Below are 20,004 nucleotides of genomic sequence, written 5' to 3' on the forward strand. Positions count from 1 at the left end.
CAGAAGAGAAGCAGGGGTGGGGCTGCATGGCAGGCAGCGCGCAGACAAGCAGCAGAGAGACGCATGCGACTTTTTCTAAGAAGCACAAAAAAAAGTATCAAATTCAAGTGCAAATTCGTGCTTCACCTCCCATCTCTGTGAATTTCCACTCACAGTCACTCATCTCTGCATCTGTTCCTCTGAAACGCATCAGTTTGCAGTCGCTGTTGCCGCGCTGCTCCAATCAGATGTCAGTGCGTCAGAGGCGCAGTTGTCTGCGTCAGGAGCGCCTGTTGTAGAGCGCTGTGGCACGGAACACACACACACACACACACACACACACACACACCAACAAGCTGTGATCAAGTTTTTTTTACTGTGCTCTTCTTTATTTTAGGGTTGGTGCAGAAATTGGTTCAGAGGCTCTGGACAGTGATAGCTGAGTAGGTGGCAGAGTTTGTCGCCGCTGATGTGAGACAACTTTTCAGTCCCCTCAGAGGTCAGTATGTCGACACGCCTGAGCGCACTGCCCACATGTGTACGGTACAGACAGCTGAATGACCCGCCGCGTCCTCTGTCAGCGTGCTTTGCTCGCCACACCTCAGAGGACACTTGAATGCCTGTCGTCCTAACTGTTTATTTCCACCGACCAGGCTTTTATTTCTTAAAAAGATATCCGGAGGCAGCGGGAGGAAAGCTTCACGTTGCGCCAGATGGAGCCTCCGGCCAATCCGGGAGACGACCCGGTGGAGGTGGAGTTGGAGTTGACAGTGGAAAACGTGGAATCGGTAAGTTAGCTGTCAAATAATCAGCCAGAGCACTGAATGACTGTTGAATGAATTATACCTGCAGAGGCAGCTTCTGTAACAGCACTCACAGCAACTGCTGCTGATCTGAATACGCGTTTGTCAAATAGAAGAGCTACAGCATCATCTCATATCGACATGGACTCACGTTTTTATTTGATGCAATAACTCGGGTAACAGTAAAACAACAGCAGAGTCCTCAGATAGAAAACTGCAGTTCTGTTAATTGTAGTTTAACAGAAGAAGATTAGACAAAACTGGACCTTTTGTAACGTGATACCAGCTATAAGCATATGCTGTCCTAATAATAACCAACACCATGTGCTTTGGATTAGTTGCTATGACAACACATTTTTTGACTCCATTCAAACAATTGGTCGTCCAGTATTTAATGCATTTTAAAAGTAAAGGCTCTGCGATTAACTTTAAAATCGTATATGAGTTCATATATCTGCACTTTTCACAAGATAAAAACTGTGGTTCCTGGATTTATCGTCCTCTCCCCACCTCCTCAATCAAAAGAGACAGGAAAATATTGATTAATCTGCTCTGATGCTCCTCATCAATATTGGCCGCTGCCCTCACCTGTCATTACCACACTTGTCTCTCTTCCTCCAGGCTCTCTACCAGCTTTACTTTGATCCGGACATGGAGCGGAAGAATGTGGCCCAGAAGTGGCTGACCCAGGCCCAGGGCTCTGCACAGGCATGGCAGTTCTGCTGGGCCCTGCTCAGCCCCGACAAGGTCTGTTGTTGTGAGTTTACTCTTCTCTACAACTGTGCAGTTTACATTCCCCACTAACACTGTAAACTGCTGAAGAGCATTAGGCAGAGTGATTCCGGTAGTAGAAGAATGTTAACGTTTTCTGCCGTGTTGAGTTCAAAGCAGCTGTTTTTTCATCTGTTACATTACCTTCATGGTGCGAGTCTGTCTCTTTGCAGCTCCCAGAGGTTCAGTTTTTTGGGGCCAGTACCCTCCACACCAAGATCTCACGGCACTGGAACGACCTCCCCGCAGACCAGCACGAGAGCCTGAAGATGCAGCTCCTCTCCCACATCTTGCACTTCTCCTCGGGGCCCAAAATGGTGCTGACTCGTCTGTGTGTGGCCCTGGCTTCTATGGCTCTTAACTTAATTCCCCAGGCTTGGTCTCAACCGGTGGCGGACATGGTGAGAGCGTTCCAACCGCAGAAACCCGATTCTGAAGGTGGCTCTGGCGCGGAGGCCTCCCAGGACCCCCACGCGCACTGCCTCGCGCTGCTGGAGCTCATCACCGTTCTTCCAGAGGAGTTCCAGAGCAGCCGGCTGGCTCAGGCTCGTCGTTCACAGCTGAGAGAGGCCCTGGCTGGAGAGTGGGCAGTGGTGTGTCCCCTGCTGCGTCAGCTCCTTCAAAGCCAGGACTCGTCGAACCAGGTGAAGGATAAGGTGCTGCGCTGTCTGTCCAGCTGGGTGGGGCTGGATGTGCCATTAGGAGAGAGTCATGAACTGGTTCAGGACTGTTTCACTGCACTGTCCAATTCAGAGCTGTTTGACACGGCTGTGGAGACAATAGTTAATGCCATCTCTCAGCCCGACTGCCAGAGGTGAGACACGTGCTGGATCAGAAGGTCATGGGGGTCACAGTTCATTTTCAGGTGTGTGAATCAGAACATGTGTGTGCAGGTACATCGATGCTCTGGTGAACCTGATGCCTCTGGTTCTGGGTCTTCATGACCAGCTGAAGACAGCAGCTCAGGATGGGGACATGGAGACCTCACATGGTATCTGCCGTATCGCCGTTGCTATGGGAGAAACACACTCCAGGTACACAAACTCACACCCTTGGCTTATAACCTGGAATCAGTATGGCCCTCTTAATTTTGTGTTTGTGTATGACAGGGTTTTGCTGGAACAGGTGGATCACTGGCAGGAGTATCTGGCTCTGGTGAACATGATTCTGTACTGTACTGGGATCCCTGGTCATTACCCAGTCAGTGAGACCACCAGCTCCCTCACACTCACTTTCTGGTACACTCTGCAGGTATAAAGTCAGTTATTTGTCTACGTTATTTGTGTGCATTAAACATTTAAGTGTATTCTTGTGTAACTCTGACAAATGATTTGCACCTATTATTTCTTGCTTCAGGATGACATCTTGTCGTTTGAGGAGGAGAAACAGGCAGTTTACCTGCAGGTTTACAGGCCGGTTTACTTCCAACTGGTGGACGTGCTGCTACATAAATCCCACTATCCCTCCCAGGAGGAATACACCTCCTGGTCCCCTGATGACAAGGAGCAGTTCAGAATTTACAGGTGAGACAGGAAACTGATGGGAGCTTTTAAGAAGCCCTAAAACTGGGTTGTATTCCTTCCTCAGGAGGAAAAAAAAAAAGAAGACTCTAGATTCAAGCGGACAAAAAAAAGTCCTTAAAAACATTTCAGCCTCATTTGGTGTAAGCTAAATGCTAATTTGGCTAGACGAAAAGTCAGAAAATGACCAAAGGGATTACAATTCTTCCTGAGGGCAATAAGAATGGATGTAACATTACCAGATTTCATAATTACTCCATTCGGTTCCATTCGCTGTCAACAAATTTCTGCTAACATGGCTAAAATGGTAGCTACAGATTGAGTTTTGTTGTCTCCTTGGCTGTTTTGCTTTTTAGGGTAGACATTTCTGACACTCTGATGTATGTGTATGAAATGCTGGGGGCAGAGCTGCTCAGTAACCTCTACGACAGGCTGGGCCGACAGCTGATGGACCCCCAACAGTCTGCAATATGGCAGGTAATGTAACTGACAACTCTATCTCAGATGTTCATACCTGCTGCTGCTTTCAGATTGCGTTTGCTCCTCCTCTCTTGACCTGATGTTGTATCTTCTCCTCCTTAAGGACACAGAAGCCCTGTTGTTTGGCTTCCAGTCCATAGCTGAGACCATAGATGTGAACTACTCTGATGTTATCCCTGGTCTCATTGGTCTGATTCCTAGAATCAACATCAGCAACGTTATGCTGGCTGACACTGTTATGTACACCATAGGTACAAACCCAAATACACCACCAGTTATTTTCCTTTTCATATTTGTCTTACAATTAATTTATGTTTAATATGCAATCCACTTACATTCAGATTCCATTTTATCTTCCTCATTTCCCAGGATCCTTGGCGGAGTGGCTGGCTGACCACCCGGTGATGCTCGGCGGCATATTACCCATGGTGCTCCAGGGTCTTGTGAAGGCAGAGTTGTCTGTGTCCAGTGTATCCACTCTGAAGAGGATCTGCAGAGAGTGTAGACATGACCTCGGCCCCTATGTTCAGGACATCCTGACAGTGTCACAGGTCGGACACACAGCCTCACGTGATTCTGAAAATCATCATATTTATCTTTAAATGTTCTACATGTGTTTTTGATCATAGTATGATCACTGTGTTTGTAAACATATTGACACTAATGTTTTGCTTGTAGGATGTACTGATTAAAGAAATCCATAAGGTGAGTAAACAAGCTTCAACATTTCCCAGTTCCATCTTATTTTTTTAAACATGAGCACACTGACCGTCTCTCTGAGGACATCATGTATGAGGCGCACTGTCTGTGTGTCTGTGTGCAGAGCAGCCAGTGCATGTGGTTGATGCAGGCTCTGGGTTTCCTGCTGTCTGCCTTGCCGGTAGACGAGATTCTGGGCAGACTTCACTCTCTCATCACGCCTCACGTCCAGCGGCTGGATACACTGGCCCAACATGAGGTACTGTACTGCAAAAGGAACATGTGAAAGTTCAATACTGAAACAGTAACTGTAGTAGAGGTGCTCATGCCTCAGTTTGGTTCAAATGTTGATAAATCCTGATTAGTTCATGAAAATATGAGACATCAGCCGAGTGTTTCCTTCAAAAAATAGTGAACAGGTTATATGAAATAAAGGTACAGGCCTTTCATATAGTATTAGTCAGCTGACCTCAATCAGACAAGGTTTGGATGGTGAAATGTTCCTTACTTAACTCAGGAGGCAGCAGCTCCTGCGATGTACGACCAGCAGGAAGAAACACTGCAGCCAAATTTTGGCAGAGTTCTGTCTTTTACTAAGTTCTTACATTAAAAACAGAGCCACAGCAGTGGATAGCAACATGGCTTCTCCCTGCCCACACTCAAGAGCCCCTAACAAACTCACCTCCACCCAGTATATGAAGGCACCAACTTCAATCAAGATTAATATAAAAGGGGTGGCGTCTACAAGAAGGACTTCCATTAGCATTTACATTATGTACAGTAGCTAATCTTCACGGTTCTATAGAAAAGTAATAATAATATTTACATTTTGCTCAGAGTACTTTATCACACACACACACAAAAATTAAACCAAACATAACCCAGCTCCCTCCAACCTCCCCCACTTTCTTCAGTCCATTTGGTTTGGCCCAGCAAGACTGATTGAACACACCAGGCTCTTGTCTAACACTCTCAGGGACACGCCTCCATGGCAGTGCTGATCCCCAGAAATAACCTCAGAGAGAGAGAGAGAGAGAGAGAGAGAGAGAGAGAGAGAGAGAGAGGGATCAGAAACAAACTAAAAAGCACAACAAACTTCTCCTGTAAATAAGTGCAGCTAATGTATGAATCAGCTAAACGGGATCTACCTTTAGCCGATAAACACATTCAACAGAACCACTAAACAAACAACTATGACGATACATGTACACTGGGAATACAACTGATAATAAATATTGATAATGGGATAGCTTTAAAAATTATTACAACACAGTATTGCACTACAAATCAATTCTACTTCAACTATTCAGCAATTGAGTCCTCACATAATATACTGTAGGTCAACATGATGCAGTGCACAGTTCTGAGAGCACAGATACATTTGAATGAGTTAATCGATGGTCTTATCCAGGCTGGCAGTCAATGAGGAGATCAGCGTTCAGTGTCTGTGTCTGAAGACTCTGTTGACAGAGACTCAGAGACATTTCTCAGAGCAGTATTTGATAAAAAAAAAATATATATATATATATATATAATAGGAACAGTAGAATCACTCTTCCATTTGACAGTACTTTATTTAATTGTCACTGTCATTACAAGACTTCACATCAAACCAAGCCACTTTGTCTCCCTCTGCAGCCTAATCCCACTAATAAACAATCCATTGTCCACATCCTGGGGATGCTGTCCAGTCTCTTCACCACTCTGGACATCAACAGGCAAGGAGACGGATCAGAGGGAACAGCCAGTCCCAGAGTCACACCTTCACAGGCCACACAAAATCCAGTAAGTTCAGGTCAAAATACAGAACATTTATAAAAGCTGTATTTTGGTAATTGAACATCTTTTTTTTTTTTACCTCAACTGTTTCCTAATTTTTTTAGTTGTACAGTGGTTTGTACAGTGGACCTTCAGCATCAGTGTTTCTGAACAAGCAAAATGTTTAAATGTACTGAAATGAACCAGAACATACTTATATCAAATACATAAAAATCATTTTTTAGGTTGTGGTTGTGCTTCAACAAGTGTTCACATTGATCCAGACCATCCTCAGCAAGTGGCTTGATGACTCAGAAGTAGTAGAGGTGGGAGGGTTTTTACTGCTTGCATAAATATGCAAAAAAATATGTGTGTGTGTGTGTGTGTGTGTGTGTGTGCATGTCTCTGAGTGTGTGATTTATCTGTGTGTGTTCACTGACTCAAACTCACACACAGCACTCCATTTTGCCCCCTCCAGGCAGTGTGTGGGGTATTTGATAAATCGGTTCGAACCCTCCTACATGACTTTGGGCCCATGGTGGCTCAGCTGAGTGAGATGCTGGGGCAGATCTATAGCGCCTTCCCACAAGCCTCTGCTCTGGACCTGGCACGGCAGGTACGCCCTCACAGATCAGGGCCTGAATAAAAAGCTCTATCCCTCCGACTGTGATGAAGGCTCTTAACATGCTTTCGGGATCAGAGGTCATTCTCTCTCTTTTTGTTTTTAGATGGTTCACATATTTGCTGGAGACGAACATCACAGCTCTAACATCAAAGGCCTTACTGAAGTGCTGACCTCTTCCACACTCGCTATATTTCAACAAGGTAATGCAACGAAATTTCTATTTGTTTTTAGACTTTGCTGGGTCTTGGTAATCTAACTTTTATTTTACAGGTCCGCGGGATCATCCTGATATTGCAGAATCATTTATGCACCTTCATGCTCAGGTTGGTGGAATACGCTGGTCCATTTATGCACATTTGCATCAGGTGAAATCTTTTAATTAACTGCAGAACCTGTGTGTTCTTGGCTCTTAGATTCTTAAAAGGAAGCCTGATCTGTACCTGTCTGAGCAGCTGGATAAAAAAGCACTGTTTTACTGTGGTGAGTATCATCACATTTACACACTGTTCACTGCTCATTCTCACAGATTTGTATTTACATAATATCTTAGTGTATGTACAAAAATGAATTTATGGGACATATCAAGCTTTTGACAGTCAATTCATTCCAAAACTGGTATCAAAGCTGATTATAATGAATGGGTGTTACATAATTTTAATCCTTTTATATGTTTAATGTGATGTATTCTACGGTCAAATTCAATTTTGGGTCTTCCTAATACACAGTGGCAAGAAAAAGCAAGTGAACACACATTGGAATTATCTGCATTTATGTGTAAGCGTGTCTTAAAATCTGATCACATCTTCATCAAAGTTACAGTTATGAACAAACACAATCTATTTGAACTAATAACAGAAATAATTGCATTGTTCTTACCCATACTGAATACCTCGTCCAAATAATGCTAAAGGGTTAAATTACTTTTTCTTGCCACTATATACTGGGTCAACTTTTCTCTAAGCTATGTTTTGTGTGACTCATTAATTAAAACAAACATTTAAAAGAAAATTGATTTTATCCTGTTTTCTCCAGGGATTCTGTCGCTGAAGTTTCCAGAGACACCCACAGTAAAAGCTGCCAGTCTGTTCTTTGTAAGTTGAGGCAGAAATATGTAAGGTTTCATTTTACACCTTATTTTTTTGGTCTAAATTCAGTGAATCAACTTATAGATTCTTGTTGTTTCTGCCCCGTCTCTGGCAGACAGAGCTGCTGCCTCGCTGTAAAGACATGCCGTCTCTCAGTGAGCTGCTGCAGAGGGATGGGAAGCTGCTGACAGAGACCATACTCCAGGTGAACCAGGCTTTTGACAGAGGATGTAATTTGAAAACTGGATGGACAATTGGACAATACCCACTCACTCTTTGTTAAACTGTTAGTCATTCAAATCCAGTGGATGCATTTCCTCCCTGGGATTTCGTCCAAAGTAAAACTGTCTTCTAATGGTATCACACTGTGTTTATTCCTGTCTCAGGCGGTTGGAGGCGGGGCTCCTCGCAGTCTGACAGAGCATTTCTCTGAGGTGCTGCTGAGCCTAAACAGACACTGTCCAGCTCTGTTGTCCCAGTGGATGAAAGAAACACTACAGACCCCAGGATTCCCCTCGGCCCAGGTCTCCGCGGAGCAGAAACACACCTTCACTCAGCAGCTTCTAAGGTAATAACTGACCTGTTAATATCAGAGGCTAAGTGATTTATCTATTAATTAAAGCCACATTACTCAATATTTTAATATTAACAACTGATCACATGACTATGACTAAGACTACAGTTCCCCTCGAGCTCTGTGATGCATTTTAGTGTCTTTTAGCTCATTGTTTTAGTTTTCTGGCCCACAGCTTTACTGCTTTGGTTCAATCTCAACATTACTAGTGCTGTGTCTGTCAGCATGGGAAGTACAATTTGTCCTTATAATGAAGTGCAGACTTAACTTAAAAAAGTTAATTAATTTTAAAAAATCATTAGATTTTTTTAAACGTGTCTCGGCTACAAATCAGAAATATTATTGTTATTTTTTTATCTGTTTCTTTGTTCCAGGGAGCAAACCAACAAGCGCCGCGTTAAGGAGATTGTGAAGGAGTTTTCTCTGCTCTGTCGAGGCCTGCAGGGGTCTGGATACTCAGATTACTAGCCTCAGTAGCTCACTGAGAACGGTCAAAATAAAGCAACCAAAAAACAAACAAACAAACAAACAAACACAATCTGTTGCCATGACTACTGGTGCCAAATAGGACTTGGGAATGTGAAACTGGACTCTCATAAACCATAATACTTGGACTGAACCAAAGCAAAATCAGACTAAAATGAGAGTAAATGGGCCTCTGTGCAACATGTTTTTAATAAAATGCCATTGTCAGTTCCAAAGCAGGATAAAATGAAGGAAAAAGTGTCATAGTGCCATAGTTTCCTGCTCCATTTTTTTTGACTACTGACAAAACACCAATAAACAAAACCTATCTTTTGCAGCTGCACGAGCAACTGTGTGTGTGTGTGTTCACACATTTATTGTTTTTCTTCTGTTGTATACTGTATTCTGTTGCTGTAGAGCATTTTCACACATTATCAAAATATAGAAACCCTCCCCTCCCGAGCCAGGCTTCTTCTTCTTCTTCTTCTCTTCGTTACAAAGGAGAGCCTTTTAAAAATGTGACGTCGTTACATTATATAGTTTATAATTCTTGTAGATGTATACTTCTGCTAATATATAGTAAAACAATTGAATCACTTCCACAACAGAAAACAAGACCAACTGTTTTTTTTTAAGCAGACATGTCCCGACAGTAGGCTGCTTCTTTTTTTCTTTTTCTTTTTTTAATCAGTGACATCACTGTGAGGGATGGCAGTTGTTGTTTGAAGACGGGGCTGTAGAAAAAAGTGGACTCGAGAAGTACTGTCTGTGTTGATGTTGGTTGTTGAGTGTGGTGCTGAGATGAGTGGGGTGTGACGGCTAGTCTGTGAGCGCAGCTTGGTAGGTTCCTCCTGGACCGGCCCTGACCCGGACCCTTCACTATCGTATTCTTGTGAAGAGGTTCAGCACTGATTTTGATTCCTGACCAAAAGAGAAAAAAGAAAACAAAGATATTTAAATGTGTCAGCGACACTGAAGTACATTAAAGTACATCAATTTGTCCTCGACTCCACAATTGACTTCATTTTGTCAGGTGAATGTTATTTTCAAGGAATTTTAAATTTTATCTTGTTTGGTAACATTCAAGAACTTGAAATTAGATATTTGATGCTCTGTTATTTATTTATGATTTTGCCACAAAATCAGGGTGAAATCAACTTTCAAACTGTTGTTGTATTAACTCTGGGCCTACAGCGTTTTTCCAGAGAGCAGGTAACTGCAGAAACATCAAGTACTTTCATTACATCATTTAGTAAATTCAAATAACAAAGCCATTAGAACCAGACACTGTAAATGACAAATACCTTGGTGCAGCGTGTCTTACTGAAGACGTTCCAGAAACGTAGTGTCTCATCCCCAGCTCCTGTAACGATGGCCTCCCCATCTGGCGAGACAGCCTGAGAGTAGAGGACAAAGAGAAAAACTTGTGAAAGGGTGAATATTTTAGGTTCTGTATACTGGAAAACTGATATTCAAAATGATTTTTCTGATAATACATACTTTCACCTAAATAAGATTTTAAACGCAGGACTTTTCAACACTAAACATGCACAGATCATACATTTAAACCTGTTGTCTTACCAGATACAGCACTCTGTACGAGTGTCCTGTCAACTTGGCCACCTGTGTTAGTGACGGATACTTCCACACCAGGATCTGGTTCTGAGAGTACCCGTGAGTGCTCACCTGGAAACAAAGAAATAACTATTGATGTAAACACAGACTACTTAATATGAAACTTAATATCTGTGCTGTTAGTTCATCCCTGTTTACATAAAGGAAGTGGAGGAGTTGATGCTACATTCAGTTGATACTGTACCTACAAAACTTAACATTATACAGCAACCATCACTTAATGTAGATTGCTATTGCAGAGCTACTGCATAGAATTACATGTGACTGTACATAAGTGATGAATAACTGGAAACTAAGTGAATATTGATCAGTCAAAATGTAATAAAATGTCCCTATGCTTCAGATAAAGATGTATTAAAAATGTGACTTAATTTTCAGTACTTGCTAGATACTGTCCTAACACCTCTACTCTGAGAGTATTATTTGTTTTCTGATAATGTTTTGTATTTTCACACTATCCAGTAATTACATTACACAGGAAGTCTGGCTGTGACCATTTTAATCTGAAAATGTGATTACATTTCCCGTTAATTCATTACACGGATGGATTAAACTGTCTAACAATTACCCAACATCTGTGCACAGAGATCATCTCCATGGTAGTACATATTCCTGAGTCAGAGTGTGTGTGTGTGTGTGTGTCCTCACCAGTTCATTAGCGTGTTTGGACCATGCCAAGTTGCAGACCTGGGAGCCGGTGTCTGTGCTCTGCAGCGCCTGACCCGTCAGAGTGTTCCAGAAGCGCAGGCAGCGGTCGGCGGTGCCGCCCCCCGACGCCAGCAGCCCGTGTTGGTGGGGGGACCAGGCGATGGCCTTCACTGCTGCCAGGTGGTCACTGTACTGCTGCACAGGCAGCAGACTGGAGCTGTTCCACACCAATAACTGGCCAGGAAAAGACAGAGTGCTTAGAGCTTGAATTAATAACTTTTACTCTCATAGATTATTTAAACTACTCTAAGGATGTTACCCTAAAAGAACCCAGAATAAAAACCATTTAATTTACTCAAAAGCCACTACCAAAAAAAAAAGGAGTATAAGTGAAGCTTGAAACCTTCTCACCTTGTTGTCGTTGCCTCCGGATGCGAGGTGCTGGTGGTCAGGAGACCATTTGAGGCCACACACTTCTTGCCTGTGACCTTGCAGCCTCCTCTCGGCAGAAGGGGGTGTTCTGACGTCTCTCTGGAGGATCACTCTGTCCCGACTTCCCGACGACAGCTGCTCCCCGTTCCATGCCAGAGCACCTTGGGCACAAAGGGGAGGGTGTCATATTTCACCGTGGCTATCAAACATCCATCTGGTATTGCTTATATGATACATAACACACATGTTACATACATAACACGGGTTACTTATTAAAAAATAATTGCTGGAGAGCCTACTGTTTAAAAGCAATACTAAATTCTTTTTTAAAGCTCTGTTAGAACATTCGCCTTTTTTTCCTTTTGCAGACTTGAACACACTTTAACCAGCAGTGTGTCATTTCACTGCACTCCAGCTATGACTGACCTACACGGGCCGAGTGACCCTCCAGACTGGTCAGCTTCCTCCCTCCAGCTGCGTCCCAGATCTGAACGTAACCTTTGTGGGTTCCAACGGCGACCAGACTTCCCTGACAGGACGAGAGCAATCACGTTTTTATTATTTTCTTCTCTACACATTCTATTTTACAAACACTTCCTGTTGAGCTTTTAAAAAATAAATAAGAATTATGATTAAGTCGGTTCAGCTCACCCTCTCATTCCAACAAACCGATGTAACAGAGTCTCCGTCCACTGAAAGGTCACATAACCTTGTCACCTGTTGAGACAGACACAACATACATGAACATATCAGTTTCATTTTTCTCTTAGGTTCATTATACTAAAGCCCTATTTAAATATAAACGGTATAAGTTTACACACATATATTCGTCAAACAAACGGCCATGTTGTTAAACTCAAACTATAAATAAATGTCTCTGAGTCCTCCTCTGACCTGGCTGGTGCAGGCACTCCACAGGTAGACGCAGGCTCCCAGGCCGACACTGAGCAGGTTGCCCGCTGACCAGTCTACCAGGTTGAGGTAGAAGTCATCCTGCAGCTCCGGAGCATCCAGCACTTTGAAGGGGATCTTGGAGATCTTTCGGGCTGGTTTACGAGGTGAACGGAGCAGCTTGTGACTACAGAAACATCACACGGGAAACACAGGAAAAAGTTAACAAACCGGAACCTGAGGCAAAAAGTTTCAGCATCAATTTTCTGTTCAGTCTGCAGTAAATGAGATATACCATACCTCTTGTTACTAAGTGGAGAAAGGGAGTATGGTGAGACTTCATTATCGCTATCGAAAGGCACTCTCTTAGTGTGAACAGTGTACTGCAGGGAACACACACACACACACACAGCAGAATCACAGTAAGGTGCTGCTCACTGTCAAGCTAATCACACATCAGCGTTAACTAGTTTTATTTCAGCAGTTTCTTTTCTAATATTCAGGAGGAAAGAATAATTCACATTTTTTCTAGTAAGATTTTTATTTATTCTTCTCAGTGTTAGTGGTGTCTCAGACATATCTGGAATTGAATGATTTTGGAATTGAATAAACTCCCTACCCTAAAAAGGCTGTGAGAGTCTTGAGAGAGGACTGCATGCCGCCGGTCGTCTGTGTGAGGGTCTGGGACGGTCTCTATCCCTGCCCCCAGCAACTCATTCCTCAGCAGGGCGGCATACGCCACAGTGTCTGGAGGGGAGGCAGTGATGGAAACACAGCAGGTGGAGAGACGTGACCCAGAATTAAAACATGACAGCTCTTAAGGAAATCTACAGCAAGTGTGCCACAGAGGATTTCTGACCTTTGCTTGAATCTGAACTGGCATCCTTTGCTTTATGGTTCTGACTGGGAGAGCGACAGTTCTCCTGTGGAGAGAAGGAAAGTCAGTGCCGCCATCTTAGTTACTGAGCTGCACCTGTTTCTGTGAAAAAAAAAAAAAAGTGACCGGTTAAGAAAGTATCTGACAAAGCCGACAAACTAATACACTACTCACATTAGCATAGTGAAAGTTGATGCTCCAGTTGCTTCCAGCTCGGGTGGGAATGAAGCGGTCCCCTGACTTAACACTGACAGGACTGCAGGTGGCACTTACACACTGGGATGGAGAGACAGAGAGACAGTAAAACCATAAAAATTCCAGCAGGGTTATAACCATCACGATTAAAAAGTGGCCCCGGGCAATGTTCTTCAGGGGCCCTGAAATGTCTTGTAACATACCATACTGCTCCAGTCTCACATGAGGTGTCTCACATGGCTGTCACATACACTCAAATGATGTCAGGCTATGTTACTCTGAGCTCATATCTTATGAGCTACGTGTGCACCGGCATTCACAAACATGTCCGGTTGTCCTTCCTTGGTCTGTGTCTAACCTTTGACAGGCGGGCCTCTGTCGGCAGGTTCTGGTGGTTAATTTGCCTGAGCAGCCGTCTCTCGTACTCTTGGTCCATATCTTCAGGGCTGACGGGCAGCAAGGCCCCCCCCCCACCTCTGCTGCCCTCCCCGCCCCCTTTAAACCTCCGCTCCCTCACGGCGAGGAAACCCGCAAAGGATCCCCATCTCTGTAAAAACACAGGTTGGCGAAATTCAGACCAGAAATCACTGCGGAGAGTCCGGAGACACCAGGCAGCTGTGTCTGCTAGGTGAAGACATGCCAAATGGCCTGGTTAGCCCGGTGTCTTTTTCCCTTTCAGCGCAACGTAATTTGCGTTGCTGTTCGCGTTACACGGTTTAAAGAGCAAGTCTGCGTTTGCTGTTTATTGAAAGCAGACACATGTGGAAAATAAAAACCGCTAAATAGCCTCGCTGTGCGCTAATGACAGCCGCACCGTTGTCATGGCATCATGCTCGCGCACACAACAACCCGTTTACAAGCGGTGTTACCGTCAACTGACGACCCTCACCGACGCTTACTTACCGACTGACACGGCGGCTCAGGTGTCCAAAGCAACTGCCATCTTCGGGTGGAAAGGATCAGCGCTGCGGCGGGGAGAGCAGTCGTCGCTTTCTTCCAGATAACAGCGGTACATCCAAATGCCAACGCGACTTACTGCTGTTGTTTATGTTCGCGACAAAGATGGCGACCGAATCAGCTGTAGCAGAAATTCTTTGGCTGGGTCTCTGCCGTCTGTGCAGTCAGATAACGCGCTCAACAGCGACGCCCGCTGGCGACACACCCTCTCTGCATTTGAAGTCGCGCTATGGCTGCTGTTCCCCGTGTGGCCACAGGGTGTCGCTGCTGCACTGCATCAAAAATTTGGCCTCCATGCACCCGGAGGCTTTCTTAACGTTACACGTGCAAGTTTTAAGTGGAAGTGGTGTGACAGGGTAACACAAAAATTATATATTTACTGAATGAGGCTTCATTTGATGTTCTGAGTCACACCCTCTTTAATAATTTAAAATATATATTTAAAACACAAAATATGAAATATTTCCATATTTGGTGCAATGACAGTGCCAAATTCCATATTTTGTCAACTTCATCTAATCTGCAATTACTGTATTATTTTTATACATACAGAACTTGGGTCTGTGGCACCCCAAACAATGTGGAAGAAACCTCAGCCGGTTTCCTCATACTATACTTATGTTGGATCACTAAAAAAGTATGTAGGGAAAATAGTTCCCCAGACCACCAGGGACTCCAAAAGCCCCCGATTCTCCTGTAAATACACTTTGATTAATTTTTAAAATCAACCTCTTACATTAATTTGTGTACCATCTGTGCTGTCATCAATAGCTCTGTGTCATGCTGAGAACCAGAGTATTGAGGGCACATGCTTGCCTGAGGGCCCGCGTGTGAATGTGACTTCAAAGTAAATAAAGATCATACATTTACTGTCACTGATACTAAATTTTCCATCCACCTGCTAATAGCACTGCAGAGCACATTTTTGCAAAACCGGCAGATGGAGGTTCACTGTTTGAACTCTTTCATGTGTGGTTTTTGTTCTGAACCACTGAAACACTGAAAGAGAGAGTGAGAGAGAAAGAGAGAGAGAGAGAGAGAGAAAGAGAGTGAGAGGAGGAGAGACAGGAAAAGTGGCCCGCTGCTGCCCTCCCTGGGTTTTAATGAGACTGACTGACATGGTAGAGTGGAGACAAGGCATGGCATCTTTGGTGGCACGCTGAACTGCACGTAGGCTCGTCTGACACCCTGCCCTTTGACATCAGCAGGCCTGAAATGTACCACACAGACCCTGTTTATAGATTGTTGCCGATTTCCTTTCTGTGCTCAATGGTGCTTCTGTTTTCGATAGAGATTAACCGCACATGCACATACGTTATCAGTGGTGGAAGGTAACACGTAGCATTGAGGTGTTACAGCTGACTCAGCATGAAATATTTTCATTGCAGTATTTTTATTTGTAATTCAAACTGGAATTTCTATTTGTTCAAGGTAGATGAGCTTCCGTCTTTCGATGCACCCCCTGAAAACAGCAGGAGCACTCTCTGATTGATGATCAGTGGATTAGAGGAAAGCCAAGAAACAAATATAAATTTGTTTAACAGGACTTAATTTTTATCTGTCCTACCCAATTAATAATCTCATGATCTCTCAGAGTTTTCTTGTGACCGTTTGGAGGCAACCCGATCCTCAGGCTGGGAGCCGCTGTAACTGTTTATCAAGTAACTGAAACTATAGCACTACCTTAATATCCACAATATGTTTTAGTAACTAAGTATGTAATATATTTTAACATATATCAGTCACAGAGGCCAGTCTGCACCTGTGCTTGAGTAAAATTTTGAAGGGAGGACGTGTATTTTTAGATTGTTGTTTTTTCATTTTTACGTGCGTAAGGGATCTAAGTACTTTTCCACCACTGTACATTATAGACTATAGGCATGTTTACAGCACTCTCCATGCACACATTCCACACAGGCAGGCACACAGGTACACAAACAGCAGGACTATTTACAAAGAGCTATCTGATTGTGATCACATTTTGCCTTTAGACGGCCCAGCCACAACAGCCTCCCTTATCTGCATCCTCCATCGGTTCCACACAAGAGCAACGTGCAGCCAGGCCCACGTTTGAGAAGCCCGATGCCGACGTGGAGGGCAGCGTCTGGGGGTGTAGAGCAGCTGTCTGCCCCGGTCAGGGTGGAGGGGGAAATGCTGCGGCCTTATCGTTCCTGTAATACAGCGCAGTTCAGTGGGCACAGAGGAAGCTGGGTCAGAGCTTGCAGACTGTGACGCTCTCAGATCCTTACTGGAATTCATGACAAAACAACAATAGGTCTGCGACTAATCTCATCTCTTCTGTGATGACAAGAAAAATAATCAGGTTTCAGTATGATTTAAAAAAAAAAAAAAAAAAAAAATCAAATGTAGGTGTTGAATGCAGGCTCAGCAAATTTGTCCAGGCAAACGTGGAGCCTCTTTGTTCATGAAAAGAAAGAAAGTTGTTATGGAAAGGGTAATACAGGCAAACAGAAAAACAGTATTACCATGAAACAACAACCTAATCTTTAAATCATTACAGCAGTGCCACATGTTGTCTAATGAATCACGTACACAGTCAAAGCCCATATAAGTTGCTAATGGTTTGGAAGGTATCTGTTAGCTTTTGCAGATTCTTTTTTTTTTTTTTTTTTTTTTGGCAGTTTAAGTATTTTTTTTTTATGTAGACAGTCACATTTTGATGAGAGGGACAACGTGAAACAATAAAGGTTGAGGGCCAGATTCAGATCTGAGTCTTCGGCCTGGATCTACGTGACCTCTGATAGCATCTCGGGAGTTTACATTTCGCTGCGGCTTTGTTTATCTCACCCCTACAGATGTGACATATTTGATATTTTTCGTATTGTGTAGGCTATGTCTCTTTCTCTCTCTCAGTTTCTCTTCCCCTGCCTGAGACTGTGTTAGTGCAGTGCATGTTGAGAATCTCCTCCCATGCTCTCACTCTGACACACCAGAGAGCTTCAGAGCTACATGCCTCCCCCCCTCCCTATTTTTTTTTCTCTCTCTCTCTCTCTATTTGTCTTTGAGTCAGATAAGGACAAGCATTGATCAGGGTTAAATCAAGGGAAGGACACGTGGATTAAACGTGATTTGGTTTACAGTAGACCTTTATCTTGATCAGCCCACCGTGGAACCTGATTTCACAGTGAAGCTGGTTATTTGGGGAGAAAGCCAACACCATGTAGCTGCAGTGGCGGAGATTTGATAGAAAAATCTGACATCCACACTCTATATGAAAGTATGTTCACCTAATGTCAGGACTGTGCCCCCCCCCCCCCCCCCCCCCCCCCAGGTGTAGTGGGTTTCCCCCTCACACAGTTTTCAGTATGTTCTTCTGTATGTGTGCAAGCATGCACGTGTCCTCAAATGTGTCATCTTTGAGTATGCATATATGATCTCAGGATCCCAGGGGTGATTTTTTTTTCTTTCTTTTTCTTTTTTTTTGACAAACAAAGATGACAGTGTGCCGCTGCGTCCCCACAGGGATGTTCCCTTCCATGTCCGAACAATTCCTGAGCTGGCTGCACGCTGGGTAAAGAGCCCTGAGGAATCAGCACAAATGTCAGGCTGTTGCCGTGTCCTTAAATGCGTCGTGATTAAATGTGATTTGACACGGACGCGTGCTTTACACACGGGCTAAATGTCCAGGGATCCACTTATTATTATTTGATCACATACATCCAACCCCAGCGTGTTCTTTTCAAAGGAATAATTCAAGATCATAAGAGAAATGCAATTACTATAACGCATGTGTGTACTCCACATATCTAACTGTCACTAATATTATTCAGTTTTCAGGATGATGAGTTTGGATGAACCACTGCATGCATAATCCCCCTTCACCCAATGGAAAAGTCAGAAAAACTTAAATTTTGGGTGTGTTTTGACATCTCTCATGCATCGGCTCCTCCTGTGTGTATTGTATAACTGCTGCCATACACATTCTGTGTATCTGAAGACATTTAAGACAGTTGCATGCAAAAGGCAAAACCACACTGGGAGAAACAATGCCATATCTGTGATGACTGCCGCCATGTTCGATAACTCGATGATTTGTGACATTTTCTGGGAAGGACACATCCTGTTATTGTCCCAATCCTGCGTTTTAGAGTCCATGAAACACAAGACAGACACACACACACACGCACACACACACACACACACATGCAAGAGGCCTTAGATGAACTAAATCCCTGACTGCTTCACCTGATCTTTTCCAGATTCATCATTTTCTTTTGAGCTGAGCAGAGCTGTCTTTTCCAGCTCACTTCCTCACCCATCTGTCTCAGCCACTCTGAGCTGATCTCTGCCATCCACTCACACATGCCCAGACCACTATTGAATTATCCCGGAATGCCCCACACCAGCCTGTAGTCCTCCCACTGACTGCCCAGTTGACTTCAGTCCTTACTGTCAACCCAACTAAAAACAAACAGCAGCTGGCCAGGAGAAACTCCAGGAAGACATTTGTTTTTATAAAGTGGATATGGAGAGAGCAGGTTTGTTTTGCTGGAAGTGGTTCTCTTCCTCTCTTGCCTTGGCTCCAGCCTGTGGGCCCTTTCAGAGCCTGGCTGGTAGAATGGAGAAAGGAGGTTGACTGGCTTGTCAGCTGGATTCACTGGCAGCGAGAGCCTCCGGCCCAGCCTGAACCCAGGCGGTTCACAGACACTGCTGCCGGGGGGCTGGGGGAAGTCCGCCTTCACCCTGCTGACGTCAGTCACCGGCAGACCACAAGACTTGTGTGTTAGACTTTCAAACAAACTCACTGCCCATTGCTATGGCACTGTGGACCACCACCATGGAAAACGCTAGTCCCTGTCTGTGCTCGTGTTTACCATAAACAGTTACCTCATTTTTTGCTGAATCTAAAGGAAGAGGAGGGTGGTTCAGGTTTCCTGTTGTCATCCAGAAACTCCAAGATAAACAGAGTCTAATGTCTCCAATGTGTTCCTCAAAACTGAACCTGTGGGTCATTAATTACATATCACGCATTTAGAACATGTTAGGCTATTAAACTTTACGTTGTGTCAGAAACAAAGGACATCTAGATCAGTCTTTCTCAGCACTGGCCCAGGAGCACAGCCAATTTTGTCCTACCATGTAGTTTTCATAGCTCAGTAATGAGTGCCTTTTCAAACCGTGGTGACCAGATGAATGCAATAAACTACCTGGTGGAATTTTAAAAGAGAAGCAGTGTTCTGTACGTCGGGAGCTGAGCTGAGAGCTAATGGCAGTGCAAATATTTATGAGTATTTTTCAAGGTTTATCAACCCTAAAGAGACACAAAATCACACCCACAAAATCTGCAGCTTACACTAACACCTCAAAGCTGACTGAGCTCACACGGACTGTGAGAAGTGAAGAGGAGATTACATCAGTAAATCTCTTTACTTAAGTCTTCCTTCTTCTGTTTTGTTTCACTTAGCCAAGACCCCAAAATCTGTAAAGCCATCTCTGCCTTCATGCTAATTTTACTCAACATGCCCTCCTGTTGATCACGTATTCCAGATGCTTATCGGCGGGTCAAGGTGCTCTCGGCTATGGGAGAGTGAATGCCCTCAGGGCCCGGCACATAGCGCCGCTATCTCTACCCTTCCTGTTTACATTGCT

At 44.0% G+C, this 20,004-nt stretch overlaps 2 protein-coding genes across 4 annotated transcripts; one reads left to right on the forward strand and one right to left on the reverse strand.

Moving 5' to 3' along the window:
• Nucleotides 1–314: 314 nt before the first annotated feature.
• Nucleotides 315–9,133, forward strand: LOC121192902 (importin-13-like). 3 transcript variants are annotated; one of them, XM_041054894.1, is made up of 22 exons: nt 315–478; nt 633–767; nt 1,404–1,529; nt 1,727–2,367; nt 2,447–2,587; nt 2,663–2,804; nt 2,910–3,076; nt 3,430–3,550; nt 3,657–3,804; nt 3,923–4,104; nt 4,232–4,258; nt 4,377–4,511; nt 5,891–6,037; nt 6,256–6,336; nt 6,489–6,626; nt 6,739–6,835; nt 6,906–6,958; nt 7,049–7,115; nt 7,668–7,726; nt 7,836–7,925; nt 8,107–8,288; nt 8,669–9,133. In XM_041054894.1, exons 2-22 carry the CDS (start codon nt 693–695, stop codon nt 8,760–8,762), a joined length of 2,913 nt encoding a protein of 970 aa, XP_040910828.1. In that variant the 5' UTR covers nt 315–478; nt 633–692; the 3' UTR covers nt 8,763–9,133. The 3 variants fall into 3 exon arrangements, with proteins under 3 accessions (XP_040910828.1, XP_040910826.1, XP_040910827.1); XM_041054892.1 differs by having other exon boundaries at nt 2,447–2,804; XM_041054893.1 differs by having other exon boundaries at nt 315–767; nt 2,447–2,804.
• Nucleotides 9,134–9,291: 158 nt separating this feature from the next.
• fzr1b (fizzy/cell division cycle 20 related 1b) lies at nt 9,292–14,543 on the reverse strand. Its single transcript, XM_041054898.1, has 14 exons — nt 14,341–14,543; nt 13,796–13,984; nt 13,417–13,518; nt 13,225–13,288; nt 12,985–13,112; nt 12,666–12,748; nt 12,369–12,552; nt 12,126–12,191; nt 11,901–12,003; nt 11,454–11,635; nt 11,043–11,276; nt 10,341–10,445; nt 10,064–10,156; nt 9,292–9,680 (listed from the first exon to the last, which is right to left on the reverse strand). Exons 2-14 carry the CDS (start codon nt 13,871–13,873, stop codon nt 9,639–9,641), a joined length of 1,464 nt encoding a protein of 487 aa, XP_040910832.1. The 5' UTR covers nt 13,874–13,984; nt 14,341–14,543; the 3' UTR covers nt 9,292–9,638.
• Nucleotides 14,544–20,004: the final 5,461 nt, after the last annotated feature.

Source organism: Toxotes jaculatrix, chromosome 14 (assembly GCF_017976425.1).
Source record: "Toxotes jaculatrix isolate fToxJac2 chromosome 14, fToxJac2.pri, whole genome shotgun sequence".
Lineage (NCBI taxonomy): Eukaryota > Metazoa > Chordata > Actinopteri > Toxotidae > Toxotes > Toxotes jaculatrix.

What these genes read in the sequence shown, in the direction of transcription:
- LOC121192902 (XM_041054893.1), top strand. Translation starts at nt 693, where the DNA reads ATGGAGCCTCCGGCCAATCCGGGAGACGACCCGGTGGAGGTGGAGTTG. An exon ending in CAGTGGAAAACGTGGAATCG is followed by an intron (nt 768 to 1,403) that starts GTAAGTTAGCTG and finishes CTCTTCCTCCAG; the next exon opens with GCTCTCTACCAGCTTTACTT. An exon ending in ACATCCTGACAGTGTCACAG is followed by an intron (nt 4,105 to 4,231) that starts GTCGGACACACA and finishes TTTTGCTTGTAG; the next exon opens with GATGTACTGATTAAAGAAAT.
- fzr1b (XM_041054898.1), bottom strand. Translation starts at nt 13,873, where the DNA reads ATGGACCAAGAGTACGAGAGACGGCTGCTCAGGCAAATTAACCACCAG. An exon ending in CAGAGGCCCGCCTGTCAAAG is followed by an intron (nt 13,519 to 13,795) that starts GTTAGACACAGA and finishes TCTCCATCCCAG; the next exon opens with TGTGTAAGTGCCACCTGCAG. An exon ending in GGAGTGCCTGCACCAGCCAG is followed by an intron (nt 12,192 to 12,368) that starts GTCAGAGGAGGA and finishes CTGTCTCAACAG; the next exon opens with GTGACAAGGTTATGTGACCT.